The 18,688-nt window shown below is 45.0% G+C and overlaps 1 protein-coding gene across 3 annotated transcripts in view; it reads left to right on the top strand.

The window, feature by feature from the left end:
* INF2 (inverted formin 2) overlaps positions 1–18,688 on the top strand; it is a 99,310-nt gene that overhangs the window by 35,291 nt on the left and 45,331 nt on the right. For all 3 annotated transcript variants that reach the window (XM_077266521.1, XM_077266537.1, XM_077266530.1), the window contains exons 2-4: positions 6,158–6,551; positions 8,375–8,490; positions 14,003–14,162. In XM_077266521.1, coding sequence (XP_077122636.1) covers positions 6,158–6,551; positions 8,375–8,490; positions 14,003–14,162 — 670 coding nt within the window. The remainder of the gene's footprint in view (positions 1–6,157; positions 6,552–8,374; positions 8,491–14,002; positions 14,163–18,688) is intronic.

Genomic DNA, 18,688 nt, shown 5'->3' with positions numbered 1-18,688 from the left:
CTCACCTCTCCGCATGCTCTGCCGCAGCATCACTGTCAGCTTCCTCTGTCTGGCACAGCCGGCCGCTGAATGATGACGTCATCCAGTGGCCCTGCTGTCTGTGTGAGATGAAGTGTGGGCAGGAAGTAGGCAGGATCACTGCAGCTCCGCTGCTATTTTCTCTTGTAGTCAGGGGAGTTGCAGGGATCTCTCCCTGCCCGTAGCACATGAGGGCAATCTGGCCAGGGCCCCCCCGGAGCCTCGGGTCCAGATAAACAGGCCAGGTTACCCTCATTATTAGCCACCCTGTAGGGGCCCCCCTCCAACTCCGGGCCCTGGTGCAGCCGCACAGGCTGCACATGCGGTGTGTCCGCCCATGTGCGGCTGTCTGACTGCATGTTAAGCAATATTTTATTAGCATGATGACTACGTTGTATCCATATATTTCTTCGTACCTTGGATGTAAAGCACTGAACTTAAATCTACCTTTCTATCTCAGGTCCCTGTTCATTTTACTGGGACCACACCCAGGACTGTGAAAAGGCCTCCACACACAGACTGAAGTCATGTATCGTTCGACAGTCTAATGACACAGAAGTATGGAGGATTCAGAGGAGAGAGCTATTGATTTCCTTGCTTAAAAGGAATCTTTCAGGACCATTTTACTATTGAAACTAGTGACATGCCTGTATAGGTTCTAGTATAACAGAAAAAATGGTACCGGTCTTGTAGCAATTCGATATGCCAGGGCTGAGAAATTTTATCTTTGAAATCCATGGAAATTGGCCTGCAAGTGCATTGGGGGTGTGTAAATTTGGCTTCACATCTTGGTTTCTCGGCACTGGCACATTGGATTACTACAAGACGACAGGTATTATTGTTATTGCTGTCTTGTGGCCTATACATCCATGCTTCTAGTTTCTGTAGTAAAATCACCCTGGCAGGTTCCCTTTAAGAATGGAAGCCTTGGTTGAGTTGAGCAAACTGTTTCTCAGTCTGTACTTTTGTTTGGGATCATTTATCCTGCTGGGCTGGAACAGTTTGCAAATGAAAGGACTTTTATGTGGATGCCCATTGTGAGGAAACTAGAATTTCCTTCCTCTTGGACTTCAAGATTGGAATTAAAAAATTTGTCAGTGACTGAATATTTCACTCTCTATGTGGTGTTCTACACTGGACATATAATTTTTATGGTATGGTGGGCAAGGTGATGAAGGAGTTAGGACTGAGTTAGGGTATATAAGCCACTTGTAATTACCCAAGTTGTTTTTTTTTAAAACCAAGTTCACACTTTGCAAAAACACAGCGGATTATTTGTTACATATTCGCTTGCGGAAAATCTACTGCATTTTACAGTGTTAGAATAGTGTATGGGATTTTAAGAAATGTCATGCACATGCTGCAAAATATATCCAGATAGGATTCACGGGTATGAGATAAATTGCCATGCTGTGGATATAAGTGAGCTTCACCCTTTGACCGGGGTCACACTTGCGAGTTCCATGTGAGAAACTCGCATGAGTCTCTCGCATCAAGTCCCGGCCTTGCCGCCGGGACTCAGGAACGGAATGCTCAGCTGCATAGAAATACATTCAGCCGCACACTCCGGTCCCGAGTGCCGGCGGCAGTGCCAGGACTTGATGCGAGAGATTCGTGTGAGTTTCTCGCATTGAACTCCAAGTGTGACCGCGGCCTTTTGCACATCATTGCAGCGGTATGTACTACTGTGGGTATTGCTTCCACTGCTGGTGGTCTGAAGTAAATGCGTTCCGTGGGAGCGTAGTGTTAGGGTTTGGTTCTGTTCCACAACTAACACAGGTGAAACTCGTGACTGTTGTGAAGGGTCGAACCAATAGGGCAAAATTAATTCTACTCAATGTTGATATCAATATATTGTAGTTGTATTATTAATAATTTATATTAATTGTATCACTTAATATTGAGCAGAATTAAGCATGCTGACAGGGCCGTGGGGTACTCGGGCCGGGTCCGATTCTTCTTCAGGGGGATGTCACGGTAGCAGCAACCCCGTCTGTGGCCCTGGGCGTCCAATAAAATTGTAATTAAGGGGAATACATTTTTACAGGGGATTAGTTCGTGACACCACCCTTGGTGTTTGGCAAGAAGGAAAATGGCCGACACTGCGGTTGAAGTCCACTGGGGCAGTTGGTGACACAGCAGAGATGTTACAGCTCTCCACGGGTAGAGCTAGGCCCCAGGGCAGTTAAAGAGGTAAAGTCAATGATGGTGAATGTTGTGATGCAGGGCATGTGGCGCAGTAATAATTCAGAGGACACAGCAGGGTCCTGTTTCCACACTTTACTCACAGTTCTTATATGTAGTCCCCAGCCGGGTGCTGTGTCCTCCGGGTCAGAGGTCCAGCCAGCTCTCAAGTAAATTGGGGTTCACTTTCCCGAGACCCCCTTTATTATGTGCCTTCCCTGGCCGTCTCTCTGCGCTGGCTTCGCCCTCCTTCCCTGTGCCTCACATACAGTGTCCCAAGCCAGCAGCCTTGGATCTTGTCGGGCGAGGTCCTCATGGTCCCCTTGATCCTATGTGGCTGTCTTTTCGGCGAATGTGTGTGGCTGTGGCATGTACAGTTACCACAGCCTCCATCTTGCTAGCTGAGCCTTGTAGTTCTCCACTTGTCTGGGGGCCGTTTCCCCCACTGCGACCTGGTCCTTCCACCTGATGACGGTCGGCGTGGATTCGGGTGCCCAGGGTGGAATCCTCTCTTCCCTGGCCTCTAGGACCCCTTCCTTCCATCCATCCATCCATCCTTCCTTCTCTCAGGAGCTTCTCTCAGACACTTCCTCTCACTTCTCTCTTCTCTCTCTAACTCATTAACTTCTCCCTCTTGTTTCCATGACAACTGCTCACAACTGATGACAACTGCTCACAACTGCTCACAACTGACTCTCTCTCCACCCACACCCTCTACCTAGTTCCCCCTCCAGCCTGAGATGGGGCCCTCCCTCAATGGGGTCCGCTCAAATCCCCTGGCCTGGAGTGGTGTAATGTTGGATGCTAGTATCGGTCTCGGGTAGTGCCCCCTCCTTACCCAAAAGCAGAGTACCACACCTCAGGCTGAGGTGCATTACATCTGTGGTGACTGGACCTTCAGGGGCGCCACACTGACATCCCCTTTGTATCGCTAGAACCTGAGTACAGACCCTCTTGTATATCATATGAGCCCCCCACAGCCCCTTATATACTGTAAGAGCCACCACACAGCCTCCCCCATATGCAGCATGAGCCCCACACCTTCCTCCCCCATATGCGGCATGAGCCCTACACCTTCCTAACCCATATGCGGCGTGAGCCCCACATCAGCCTCCCCCTATATGCAGCATAAGCCCCACAGCAGCCTCCCCCCATATGCAGAATGAGCCCCACACAGCCTCCCCCCATATGCGGCGTGAGCCCCTCATCAGCCTCCCCCATATGCAGCCGTGCACCACACCAGCCTCCCCCATATGTGGCATGAGCCCCACACCAGCCTCACCCATATGCAGCATGAGCCCCACACCAGCCTGATCCATATGCGGCATGAGCCTCACACAGCCTCCCTTTATACACTGCATGAGCCCCACACAGCCTTCCTATATACACCAAGAGCCCCACACCGCCCTCCTCCCTATATACACTGCATGAGCCCCACACAACCTCCTATATATACTGCAAGAGCCGCACACAACCTATCCATGTGCAGCATGTCACCCCTATTGCCTCCCCATGTGCAGAATGTCACCCTCATAGCCTCCCCATGCCCACCCAAACATCCTATACATATGGGAAGAAAAAAAACAACACATACTCACCTCAGTCCCATTTCCCGACACTCTGCTTCTCTCCCTCCAGTGCGCTGACTCTCCGCAATACACAGCTGACGCGATGAAATGACATCGTCGCGTCAGCTGTTTCACACGCTGATTGGTGGAGGAAGTGGCCGGAGGCCCTCCTCCACAAATGCAGTCAGCGCCTATGGAGGCAATGGAGCCAGCGAGCGTGAAGGCACAGTACAGACCGTGGGCCTCTGGTTTCCAGCCCCATGGGTGTCTCAGTCGGCGGGCTGGACTGAGACAGCCAGAGGGCCGGATGTGGCCCACGGGCCGCACTTTGCCCAAGTCTGTTTTAGTGAGTTCTCTTCAAGGCAAATGTACTTTAGAGTCAAAAGATGATAGGATAAGGGTTTGGGTTAAATGTAAGAACAGTCAGTACATAAGTCCCATTGGTCTCGCAAATCCCCTTAAGGTTAAGTTCACAAGTTGTGGATTTTCAATACAGATTTGAGTGCAGAAAATCTGCAGCGTAATATAGTACCATCTAAATGGATAAGTTCCCAACATATCTCATCCACCCTTTATGGATTTTTTTCAAGTCAATTCTTTGTGCGGATTAAGCCCCTTGTTGTTGCAGGGGTGAAATCTGCAGCAAATTATTCATGCATCACATGAAGTTTCACTGCTGAAAAATCCACATAACATACGCACCCTGAAGGCTAAGTTCACACATTACATATTTGGTATGGATTTGCTTGCAGAAAATATGTGGAATAATATATAGTACCAGATAATTGTTGCTGAAAATTTCTGAGCGGAAATTGTGGATATTTTTCAATCTTAAGTATTTTAATCACTACTTGATCCCAAGAAACTTTAGATTGTCTTGGGAGCTGCCAATTTTAGTCTCGTCCTCCTTTTACCATCTAATATTGCTCATTTCTTTCTCCGTCTGGTGCCAAGTTTATTTCAAAGCATTTTCAGTCCTCTGTGAAATGTGATAGATGACCAATACTAAACAGATTATTTTTTGTTTCCTGGAGCCATAAGGAAATGCACCGATGCTTCCGAATTGTTGGCAATCTTTTAGACGCCTTTCTCACGTCTGATTTCCTCACACCTACTAGTGTTTTTCATGGCTAGAACGAGTACCCATCATAGTCTATGAAGCTGTTCACATGTCCGTTTTTTGGAAGACCTATCGTCAGCAACAACAAAAAATATGAAGACCTGTCAAATTTGTGTATTAAAATCACTCATTTAAGTCAATAGGTCGGTGAGAAGAAAAAAAAAACGCACAGCACATACATGCCATCACTGTGTCAACCAGGTGGTTGTTCTTTGTTTTTTATTTTTGCAAATGGTAAAATCTGGATGGATGAAAATCTGGTTCAGCACAGTGATGGGGGAGAAAGTTTTCTTTCTTGTAAAAATAAATGGAAGCGTGAAACGGGCATTACTCTATACTTACTGATATTTCGGTTGAAATCCATTATGATGCAACATTATTCTTTAATAAGTAGAAAATAAATGGGCTGTTTCATAAGCCCTCTGGAGTACGGTGCGCCAAATTTATTAAAAGGCTCGTTTGGGCAATTCGTGGGCCGTTAATTGAAATCTACACCAGGTATGATGTGGCATGGATTTCATTTTTCTGGCGTGAATTATAGTAAATTTGTTGGCTGTTCCTCATTTTGATAATTCTTATCCCAGTGCCTTGCAAAAGTATTCGGCTCCCTGGAAATTTTCAACCTTTTCTTCACCAAAAATTTACATTTGGTATCTTTGTTTGAAGCATGATATGTGGGAAAAGGTTGAAAAGTTCCAGGGGGCCAAATACTTTCGCAAGGCACTGTAGATGCTGGTGGGGAACAAGTCACCAGATGATGTAAAGAAAATATTTTGATTTAGTCGCACTCGTCCATACGACCCAGCATAATGGACCTCCTGCCATAAGGAGTCTTTTCATCAGGATATCTCACCAAAAAGCAATGTCTCCATAAATGTAAGGGCACATTCCAGCAGGAACCAATATGGGGGTGCAGAATAAAGTCATTGACTTGTATGAGTGACATAACACGGGTCCTACAACTCTGAGGTTGTGCAGAGCCACATTATGGCCATGCACATGAGCCCATGTACCTATAGGACACGGTGGAGCTAACTTTCCATATCAGGTCCTGATCCCAACAAAGTGTCTCTATATGCCCGATTTGCCCTTGTTGTTGACTGATGATGATCCTTTCAGTGCTACCCATCCAACCAAAGCCAAAATGTGCTTGGATTTTAGGAATTGCATATGAAAATTCAAGTTTATTTTTAACTGGCACATGCCAGATCTGAGCCTCATGATGGTCCATTTTTCAGAACTTCATATTGTTTTTCTTTTTCTATAGGAAAAGGTACCGAAAATGTCACTGAGCAAAAAGTGGGCCTCTCTGAAGGAGAAACTTTCACCTCAAGAGTCGGACCAGAGTGAAGCCAACTTAGAGAATGCCGATCCTGAGTTATGCATCCGCCTCCTGCAAATCCCAACGGTGGTGAACTATTCTGGCCTGAAGAAGAGACTGGAGAGCAGCGATGACAACTGGATGGTGCAGTTCTTGGAGCTCAGTGGCTTGGACCTTCTGCTGGAGGCCTTGGACAGGTTGTCGGGTCGAGGAGTTTCCAGGATTTCTGATGCTCTCCTGCAGCTAACTTGCATTAACTGTGTCCGGACACTAATGAATTCCCACAAGGGAATAGAATATATTGTCAATAATGAAGGTTACGTCCGGAAACTGTCTCAAGGTGAGGATCAGCTCTTCAAACTAAAATGAATGTGGAATCACAAAATGGCCTATTGTTTAAATTGGGTTTTTATGTGAAACGTTGTTTTGTTTTTTACATTTTTTTAAAAAAAATCTCTATCTAAAGAAATCTTGTAACTTTCACAATGGCCACCACTAGGCTTAATACTAGACTTATACTTCTTGTTCTGTACACAAACCTGAGCAGCAGCCAGCAGAGGCCGTGGTCCATGAGTAGAAGGGGAAAGCGAACCCAGAATGTAACATTTTGGCTTGTACATGTACAATGAAGCCTTTCTCAAACTTGTACAAGTTGAAATCTGGGTGAATAAAGACACACTTTTTTCAGCTTCTATCCTTGGAGTGCTGATTCTAATCTTTTGCTTTGTACACTTAAAGGATTTTGCCTGGCTAATATACTCAGAAAATATTTCTGCACCCACCTCTGTGGACTGCGCTGCTGCCTTTTTGACGGCCTGTTTTGTACAGGTGACTTTTCAACTATTTCATTATTCTGAGTCATGATTACATTCACACATATCTACTGTGTATATATAGAGGTGTAACTACAGGATCCACCATTAACAATGGGTGGTCACAGCTCACCTCCTCCTCCTGTACAATGACTGATAACACCTCTATATACAGTAGATAACACAGGATCCACCATTCACAATAGGTGATGTCACAGCTCACCTCCTCCTGTACAATGACTGATAACACCTCTATATACAGTAGATAACACAGGATCCACCATACACAATAGATGATGTCACAGCTCACCTCCTCCTCCTGTACAATGACTGATAACACATCTACATACAGTAGATAGCACAGGATCTACCATCCACAATAGGTGATGTCACAGCTCACCTCCTCCTCCTGTACAATGACTGGTAACACCTCTATATACAGTAGATAACACAGGATCCTCCATACACAATAGGTGATGTCACAGCTCACCTCCTCCTCCTGTACAATGACTGATAACACCTCTATATACAGTAGATAGCACAGGATCTACCATCCACAATAGGTGATGTCACAGCTCACCTCCTCTCTCCCATAAGGACTTCCTAAATTAATTTTTCAATTTCAGAAAACCCCTGATCTCTAACAGCAGGTTTTTCCAGGTCCAGCGCCGAATCTCCATCTCTGTTCCCAGTGTATTGTGTTGTCACCAGTGCTGAGGTCACTTTGACAGGGCTACAGACTATCTGTGTGTTCAGCAGCTCTGAGAGACTCCTGCCATCAACCCAATGCGGAGCTCTGTGATTGGCAGCAGCTCGGCTGATATGACATCAGCGCTGCAGACAATAACATACATACATCGAGATCAGTGGCGGTGATTTAACTCTGGACCTGGAGAGGGCGAGTAAGGCAGAGTTTGTTCTTTTTAGACCAAACTGTAGCAGGGATTTTTCAAAACCAGAAAACCCCATTACGGTGCAATTATGCTGATTATCCATAAATATCCTAGGAAGGCTCTTTTCTTGATAATCATGCAGTGTAAATAGGCTGCTGATCTGATCACCGACGATCAAGCAAAATGCTAATTTGGCAAACTATATATTTTTTCCTTATAAAAAGAGCATTGTTCTCGGCAGCAAATCATCCTGTGCTGCTGAGAATAATAACAGTCTATGTGCATATTAGTATCCATTACTGATCATTCTGCATGACCGCCGATTGTCTTCTTTCTATGTAACCGGTGACAGTCGTTCTTGGCTTCAGATCTTATAAAAAGTTATCAGGTCACCCAGACATTGGTGGATGTATCAAATCTTTTTGTTCTAATGAATTGCTGTTATGTCTCTTTTCCAGCTCTTGACACATCCAATGTGATGGTGAAGAAGCAAGTGTTTGAGCTGATTGCCGCCCTGTGCATCTACTCTCCGGAAGGCCATGCTTTGGCTTTGGATGCTCTTGAGCATTACAAGGTATCTTTTATAAATAAGCATTATAAGGAACTTCTCCAGCCATGTGAACCCCTTCTTTCCATCCACCTCCATTATCCGATGCAACATTGCAAATTCCCATTGAAATTCTCTTTTCTTTACCCTTCGTGACAACCCCATTGTGCAGCTGTCAGATTTAGGATTCAGGGTGTATGGATACTATGGGTTAGCATTTTACTCTACCTCTTTATAGACTTTCCATCGAGAGGAGGTGGCACTGAGCATCCTCGGCTCCTTTCACATGGGGGACTCTTTACCCCTGTTGTGATTGATGAGGGCGTCCCCAGCGCTTGTATATCGCCATTCATATTGAGCTTCCTGGGTCATGAATATATAACATAGGCTGAGCAGTAAAAGAAATGATTATTGGAAGGGTGATGTAATTCTGTATTACAAAGCAAAATTTAAGGGGTTGTGTCATCTGGTCAATCTGTTCCCTAAAGCCGGTTTCACATGAGTGCTGGCTTGGACTGGCCTATCGGAGAACAGGAGAATCCTCCGATGGGCCATCACCTTCTTATATGACCAGTACTTGGCACAATATACTTGAATCACTATGTACAGACAAAGGCGGCGTCTTATTCACTTAACAATCTACTCAGTTCATTGTGATATAAAAAGTGGGGCCCTGGAGTTGGTTACTAGTGGGACCTTGGCACCCCAGGCTGACACTGGTGTGAACCAAGATGTCCAGCCTGGAAGCAGATCTTCTGCCTCTAACTCCTACATGGCTATATATGAGGCTGTTGAGTTTGAACAGGGAGATCGAAAACCAGTCCAGATTGTTTCAGGGAATAGCCATTTAAGCAGTTGTCTGTTCTATTTCCATAGATTTCCCCTCTTGGATCTGCATTATCCATCCATTAGGCATTACTTAAACCCTACATCAGTCCCGATGTCCTTGTATAGTAACGTGTCACTGAATATTTATAGAACGTTTATTTCCATCCCCGACAAATTCTTCCTTTAGAAGTTAATGTCTGAACACAACGAAGAGAAGAGGCGGAAACAAAACATGAATAAATGAATTTGCTAAATATTAAGTTCCTGCAAATTATGCTGTGTAAATTGGGACCTGGGATTTCTCAGCACATCCTAATTAGATACAACATGTGTTTTTGATTCTTACATTGATCTTCATGTAATACAACGTCTCCCATTGTTGCACAATGTATCCACCAGACGAGAGCAGCTGCGAGGAATGTGCAGAACTGTGGCCCCGGCATTTACTTCTGAGCCCCCCATCGCTGATGTCTTCTTCGATTACACTGCAACATCTCACTTTAGTTTTACGCTGGCCAATTGGTAGTTTTCAATTTGGAGTACAAATTATATATTTTTAAAAAGTTAAAGGGGTTGTCCCACAAACAAAGTACATATTCATTAATAGATCTTGGAATAATAATATGCACCACAATTGTTAAAAAAAAAAGTTCCTGATCTGAGATAATCTTTTTAACTATGCCCTCTCTATGTAATGTGTAATGACTGTGTCCATCCATGTAGAGCTGCTCCAGTTCATGGTCAGCACATATCACAGCTCCTGACCAGGGAGAGAAGCATTTATGATAAATGAGTATACAGACTAAACAACAGTGTTCTTACAGCTGCTGCTTTCAGTGGTATCACATTTCCCTGCCTGTTTCATCACAGGAGTAAGTATTTTTGCTACATCTCCAGCCCTCTGAGCTCATTATAAATCAAGTCAGTGATATAAGTGCTTTTGTGTCCACTGAGCTCGTATGTCATTGACTTGATTCATGATGCGGTCCAATTGCTGGAGATACATCAGAAATATTCATTCCTGTGATAAAACAGGCAGAGAAATGTGTTGCATCAGAAAGCAGCAGCTGTGAGCCTTTTGCTGTGTACTTTGTTTGTGGACAACCCCTTTTAACTTTTAAAAATATATAATTTTACATAGCTTTATAATATTTTAAAGGGTAAAGGGGTTTGCTTATTGAGATTGTGGCACTTCAGAGGAATGATTGGGAGGGGTTTCTGCTTCTTTCTCTGGTTAGACCCCCTTCTCCCAGTGTCAGATATGATAATCTGCCCCTGAGCAAAAGATGCCTGTTTGCAGCCCTGCATAACCTCCTGATCAGACAGACCCACAGAAATGTCTCTGATAAAACCAGTACTCGGCATACCTAGAATACTCAGTTAATGTGTCAGGTACTCTAACTAATAAAGCAAAATATAGTACAACATTGAGGCATAGAATAAAGCTTCATATTAAGATGGGCCACTCAACTGTTGCACCCTCTGTTCTGACATCTACTTGCCATTCATGTTACACCCTTCCTCCCAAGTCAACAAGTCTTCGCAGCACCAATATATCCTTAGGACCACACTGACCCAGCACATGGTATAGAGTGCTCCTTGGGCAAACAACAGGCCACTATTACATGCAAAGTGATATGTGCGGTAGATATTTTCTTTACAATGGATGGTCTACGCCATGCAATGCCTACATAGTGGTACATATTAGAGCCTTTTAGCGGAGGTATAATTCAGGAGACACTCCTGACGTATAACTCTAAGGCAGGAGACCAGGTTGGTGGTCCTGGTAGCATTATGGCAGAGTTAATTCAGTGAAACAGCAGAGCAATGTTTGTCAGGGAGTCCAATACAGAGCTAACAGTACAGCAGAGGTAAATTGGTGATATACAGTAGTTAGAGCTGAGTTTGTCAGTAAGGCCAGTTGGCAACAGTACAGCAGAGTTATCACAGTGATACAGCAAAACTGAGTTATACAGCAAAACTGAGTTTTTCAGGGAGTCCATTGCAAAGCTGGCAGTGGTACTGCAGGCATCACTCAGCAAATTAGTAGAACTGATTTTTCCACAAGTCCAAAGCAGAACTGTGAGCTGTATAGTAGGGTACCCAGATGCAGTGATGCAGCAGAGCTGTGTTTGTAAAGGGGATCCAGGATAAGTGAAGCAGTGCACATTAGTGATCTGGACACCAAGTACCTAAATAGTCAGGTCACGATCTACCATCTGGACAAGCTATAAAGGCATTGAGGAATAGAGCGTTTCAGCAGCAGGAGGAGGCTAATTACTCATTTAATTGGAGCTCAGACGCAGTACCAGACACTACCAGTGGGCAGAAGCGGCGCTGTTTGTACAAGTAATCAGCCGTATATTTCTAATTTATAGAACCCTTGTAATAAGATTGTGAAATTGGTCTGAAGAACCTGAGGGAACACAATGAATGTGTCCATTCCTTGCATCTAGGTTCTTCACAGGCCTCTTCAGAAAAATGAATCTCAACCCTGAAATTAATTCTGAAATTCCTTCTGTAATTAACCAGCTTCTTGCATTAATAAGGCCGCTCTGGTCATTTAATTGTGATTATGATATTACAGTCACAACACGCAATGTCTGACCCTCTAATCCCTTGGTGCTCGGCTCTGCTAAGTGACGGTTTCACGTTCCTACATTACAAGGGCAGGCGCTGTAATTAGTCCAGATAAAATGTGAGCTGTGGTGTTTTTTTTCTTATTAATTAGGGAAATGCCACTCCATCAGACCAGATTTGTTTTTTACAGATAATTTTTGTGACATTTACTGAGTACAAAGTATTTGTGACGATCGTTTCCGCACGCTTTTATGGGTAGAAATAAAACTAATGAGTAGATGTTATAAAAGAGCTGATTAATGAAGAGTTATAAGAATAGTAATTAGATATTAAAGGAAATAGTGAAGGGCGACTGTCGGCTTTGTGGCGTTTACATCATTAGTGACAGATCAGTTCCGACTGCTATATCATAAGGCCGGAACCAGACTTTATGGTTCACACAGGGCTCCATGATGCCGCTACAGGGCGCTACATATTCCCACTGTTATGTCATAAGGCCGGAACCAGACTTTATGGTTCACACAGGGCTCCATGATGCCGCTACAGGGCGCTACATATTCCCACTGTTATGTCATAAGGCCGGAACCAGACTTTATGGTTCACACAGGGGCTCCATGATGCCGCTACAGGGCGCTACATATTCCCACTGTTATGTCATAAGGCCGGAACCAGACTTTATGGTTCACACAGGGGCTCCATGATGCCGCTACAGGGCGCTACATATTCCCACTGTTATGTCATAAGGCCGGAACAGACTTTATGGTTCACACAGGGCTCCATGATGCCGCTACAGGGCGCTACATATTCCCACTGTTATGTCATAAGGCCGGAACAGACTTTATGGTTCACACAGGGCGCCATGATGCCGCTACAGGGCGCTACATATTCCCACTGTTATGTCATAAGGCCGGAACAGACTTTATGGTTCACACAGGGGCTCCATGATGCCGCTACAGGGCGCTACATATTCCCACTGTTATGTCATAAGGCCGGAACAGACTTTATGGTTCACACAGGGCTCCATGATGCCGCTACAGGGCGCTACATATTCCCACTGTTATGTCATAAGGCCGGAACAGACTTTATGGTTCACACAGGGCGCCATGATGCCGCTACAGGGCGCTACATATTCCCACTGTTATGTCATAAGGCCGGAACAGACTTTATGGTTCACACAGGGGCTCCATGATGCCGCTACAGGGCGCTACATATTCCCACTGTTATGTCATAAGGCCGGAACCAGACTTTATGGTTGACAATGGGTGCCCTGATGCCGCTCAATAGTCCCACTGTTAGCTAATATGGCTGGAACCAGACTTTATGGTTCAAGCATGATGCCATGATGGCGCTACATATTCCCACTGTTCCCTCCATGAGGCCAGAAACAGACTTTATCGTTCACGCCTGGTGCCATGATGCCACTACACTTTGCTACATGCCATTAAATGACACTGGATATCTAAATTGGAGTGAGAATTGTTTGACCTTCATCTTTCATTCTTCTTCTTCTGGCATCAAAAGTGCACTGGGTGCACTTGAAGCCCTCAATCAATGCTCATCATCATCACTGCCATCTTTGTGGTCCTATGAAGTCCAGCCAGGTGCTGGGCAACAGCGCCACTCCTGTCCTCAGGATGTTTCTAGTATTGCTCCCTAGCTTTACCACTTTGATGCAATACTAGAAACACCCTCCTATGGGTTGGAGTGGCCAAAAAGTGTTTTTCCAATCCTGGAGGAAGCTTTTTGAACATCAATAAATTGAGACCATAAATCTGTGAGTCAAAAAGACATTTGAACAACCATTATTATTTTTATTTACATCTGTTTTAATAGATTATTTTATTTTTTTTGGTTTTTTACGTGACCGCACATCAAGGTTTAACTTGCAGGAATTCAATATGTAGAGAAAAAAATAAAAAAAATAAAAATGTATGTACAGTATATATAAAAATAAAACTATAAATAATAAAATTATTTATAAATATAAAGCATATATGTGTGTGATATATATTAGTAAAAACAAATGTTTCCATTTATTGCTCATCACAATAAGAGACGCGAGGGAAAAAAAAAAGAAGCAAAAGCATTAATGGACCTTGTGTAACATATCGGGTTTCTGTTCCTCTCGCAGGCTGTGAAGAATCAGCAATATCGATTTAGTGTCATAATGAACGAGCTCTCTGCCACGGATAATGTTCCTTACATGGTTACGCTGCTCAGCGTCATCAATGCCATCATTTTCGGAACGGAGGAGCTGAGGCTGCGCGTGCAGCTGAGAAACGAGTTCATAGGTAATGGTTACATTTTTGTATATTCTTACCATGTTATCCTATACATGAATAATGGATTTTTTACTTATAGAAGTATTCCCATTTCAAGCTTTCATAAATGTCTGATAGACCACACCAGTGGTGGTGGATTACAGTGCACGTGGAAAGGGAGGTGTTTTATTCCCCGTGAACCATTAGGTGGGGTTCACAACACACTTCCCCTATGTTCAGTGGCTCAGTCAGGACTTGCCATTTTGCGTCGGTTTGGATGCATTTGGGCATATGAACTGACTGGACTATGGGCTATAATGACGCAGACCTTACACCAGTTCAGAATTGACCATGTCTTGTAAATGGATGAAAATACTGACTTAGGCCGGCGTCACACTTAGCATAGGGAAATACAGTCCGTTTTTTACGGCCGTAATAGGCAGAAAAGTTCCTGAACATAGATCCGTATTCAATGCGAGGATGCGATATATATATATATATATTTTCCTCCAAAAATTATCCGTGTGTCATCCGTATGGCATTTGTACGGCGAGATTTTCTCTCCGGCTTGCAAAATGGACATAGAATGGATTCATGGGCTAAAATATTCGTGAAAACATATGCAGTCTATATTATATATATGTAGCGCCCCCACCGCCGCAGGGCCGAGGGGTACCCGGTACCGGGCCTCTGAGTCTCTGCTCTGGGGTTGTCACGGCGGCTAGGCCCCGGTCCGTGACCCTGCCGTGGGGCGAACAGTGAATAATAGGTGTGGATGATGGTGGGGATGCTGTGGTGGTGCGGTGCAGTAAATAACGAGGACACCAGGTTGCAGTCTCTTTACCTCTTTACTGAAGATCTCTGAGTCCTCAGTCCGGAACACGGTTCACCAGGCTGCGCAAGTCCGGCTGGTCCAATGGCACCTCCAGAGTTCTCCTCACAGGTGGAAATCGGTGCCTTCCTACTAGCGCTATGTGTTGTGGTCCTTCCCTGCTGTGCTTACGGAAAGTCCCCCACAACTGTTGTGTCTGTTTCTTAAGTTCCCTCACAACTCGATTAGATGATGTTCTGCTAATCCTCCGTCCCTCCCTGGTGTTCTGGTTGGGACGGCACCCGTTTGACGGGTAGGCTCGGAGCTCTTCCGGGACCCTAGAGTCGCCCCTCTCCACAAGTTGCCCCCCAAGACTGCATAGGTGATTTAAGGTGAGACAGCCCGCCTTAGACTGACTGTCCTGCCGCTGTTTGGAGTATTGCTTGAAGCTGAATGTTATTCTACTCCCTCGGCGTTCCGGCCACCGGTAGTGCGCCTCAGTAGGATGTTGCTTCGGTCTTACAGCACGACTCCTACTGGTATGTCTCCTTTGCGTGATCTCGTTTCTCACTCAGCACAATCTATCTCGCTTCTAATCCTTTCTTGGGCACCGCCGCTACCCGGAGCAGGCACGGTCCCGTTACGTTCGTTCTTGGTGCCAAGCCTCTGTCAGGATCCCACCCCTGACAGAGACCCTACTGTATCTTCCCCTACAACACCCTCTGCCACAAGGTGTTGCCTGGTTCCAACCCAGTCAGCTTTCTGATCTAACTTCCTGCCTGACCCCCAGTTTACCCACTATGGTGGGGAGTGGCCTAATGAATAGCACCCTTAGCTCCCCCCGGAGGCCCAGCTGTGAAATGTATTGGTGTCTGTGATACCTGATCAGATGAACTCCTTCAGTGCCATCAGACGCACCATAGCTCCCCATAGTGGCGGAGCCACAGTACTGCAACGACCAGGACTCTGGGGCGCTGCATATATATATATATATATATATATATATATATATATATATATATATATATATATATATACATACAGTACAGACCAAAAGTTTGGACACACCTTCTCATTTAAAGATTTTTCTGTATTTTCATGACTATGAAAATTGTACATTCACACTGAAGGCATCAAAACTATGAATTAACATATGTAGAATTATATACTTAACAAAAAAGTGTGAAAGAACTGAAAATATGTCTTATATTCTAGGTTCTTCAAAGTAGCCACCTTTTGCTTTGATGACGGCTTTGCACACTCTTGGCATTCTCTTGATGAGCTTCAAGAGGTAGTCACCGGGAATGGTCTTCCAACAATCTTGAAGGAGTTCCCAGAGATGCTTAGCACTTGTTGGCCCTTTTGCCTTCACTCTACGGTCCAGCTCACCCCAAACCATCTCGATTGGGTTCAGGTCTGGTGACTGAGGAGGCCAGGTCATCTGGCGTAGCACCCCATCACTCTCCTTCTTGGTCAAATAGCCCTTACACAGCCTGGAGGTGTGTTTGGGGTCATTGTCCTGTTGAAAAATAAATGATGGTCCAACTAAACGCAAACCGGATGGAATAGCATGCCGCTGCAAGATGCTGTGGTAGCCATTCTGGTTCGGTATGCCTTCAATTTTGAATAAATCCCCAACAGTGTCACCAGCAAAGCACCCCCACACCATCACACCTCCTCCTCCATGCTTCACGGTGGGAACGAGGCATGTAGAGTTCATCTGTTCACCTTTTCTGTGTCGCACAAAGACACGGTGGTTGGAACCAAAGATCTCAAATTTGGACTCATCAGACCAAAGCATAGATTTCCACTGATCTAATGTCCATTCCTTGTGTTCTTTAGCCCAAACAAGTCTCTTCTGCTTGTTGCCTGTCCTTAGCAGTGGTTTCCTAGCAGCTATTTTACCATGAAGGCCTGCTGCACAAAGTCTCCTCTTAACAGTTGTTGTAGAGATGTGTCTGCTGCTAGAACTCTGTGTGGCATTGACCTGGTCTCTAATCTGAGCTGCTGTTAACCTGCGATTTCTGAGGCTGGTGACTCGGATAAACTTATCCTCAGAAGCAGAGGTGACTCTTGGTCTTCCTTTCCTGGGGCGGTACTCATGTGAGCCAGTTTCTTTGTAGCGCTTGATGGTTTTTGCCACTGCACTTGGGGACACTTTCAAAGTTTGCCCAATTTTTCTGACTGACTGACCTTCATTTCTTAAAGTAATGATGGCCACTCGTTTTTCTTTACTTAGCTGCTTTTTTCTTGCCATAATACAAATTCTGACAGTCTATTCAGTAGGACTATCAGCTTTGTAGCCACCAGACTTCTGCACAACACAAATGATGATCCCAACCCCATTTATAAGGCAAGAAATCCCACTTATTAAACCTGACAGGGCACACCTGTGAAGTGAAAACCATTCCCGGTGACTACCTCTTGAAGCTCATCAAGAGAATGCCAAGAGTGTGCAAAGCAGTCATCAAAGCAAAAGGTGGCTACTTTGAAGAACCTAGAATATAAGACATAATTTCAGTTGTTTCACACTTTTTTGTTAAGTATATAATTCCACATGTGTTAATTCATAGTTTTGATACCTTCAGTGTGAATGTACAATTTTCATAGTCATGAAAATGCAGAAAAATCTTTAAATGAGGTGTGTCGAAACTTTTGGTCTGTACTGTATATTATATTATTAACCCGGTTTAATGTCACCTTACAATAGCAAGGTGACATTAACCCCTTATTACCCCATACCCCACCGCTACTCGGGAGTGGGAAGAGAAGGGCTAAGTGCTGGAATTGGCGCGTCTTACAAATGCGCCATTTCTGGGCGGCTGCGGGCTGGTATTTGTAGTCGGGGGGGGGGGCAATATCCATGGCCCCTCTCTAGGCTATGAATATCAGCCTGCAGCTGTCTGCGTAGCCTTTCTGGCTATAAAATATAGGGGGACCCCACGTCAATTTTTTTGGGGGGTCCCCCTATTTTAATAGCCAGTAAAGGCTACGCAGACAGGTGCGGGCTGATATTCATAGCCTGGGAGGGGCCATGGGTATTAACCCCTTCCCAGGCTACAAATATTGGCCCCCGGCTGTCGGCTTTCCCCCTCTAGCGCAGAAAATTGCGCGGGAGCCCACGCCATTTTTTCCTTTCCATCAGTTTGTTTCCGTCAGGCAGGATCCGGTGAATTTGTGGAAAAACGGATCCGTTGCAAATAGTGAAAAACTGATGCAACTGATCCGTTTTTTAGAGAGAGAATGAAAGATGTATATGGTTTCAATGGAATAAATTCATGAAAAAACGGATTCGGAGTCCGGATTCATCATTTCACATCTGTTTCATACATTTTTTGCCGGATCCGTCGCTGCGCGTTTTTTCACCGGACAGAAAAAACTTTCCTATGTATGTTATCTCCGTCAGGCAGAAACAGTATTTTTTTTATGGATCTGGCAAAAAACGGATGAAACATGTGGCCATCTGACGCAATCCGGTCGCTAAGGCTTCTTTAACACTTCCATCGGTAAGGGTCCGTCGCTAAGCGTCGGCGCGACGTACCGACGCACGTTGTGAAAATTTGGCACGACGTGGGCAGCAGATGCAGTTTTTCAATGCATCCGTTGCCCATTCTGAAGTCCGGGGAGGGGGGGCGGAGTTCCGGACGTGCATGCGCGGTAGGAAATGGGGGACGTGACATACGAAAAAACGTTCCCTTGAACGTTTTTTCGTGCCGACGGTCCGCCAAAACACGACACATCCAGT

Source organism: Ranitomeya variabilis, chromosome 1 (assembly GCF_051348905.1).
Source record: "Ranitomeya variabilis isolate aRanVar5 chromosome 1, aRanVar5.hap1, whole genome shotgun sequence".
In the NCBI taxonomy this organism is placed as follows: Eukaryota; Metazoa; Chordata; class Amphibia; order Anura; family Dendrobatidae; genus Ranitomeya; species Ranitomeya variabilis.
This window is presented reverse-complemented; position numbering and strand designations above follow the sequence as displayed.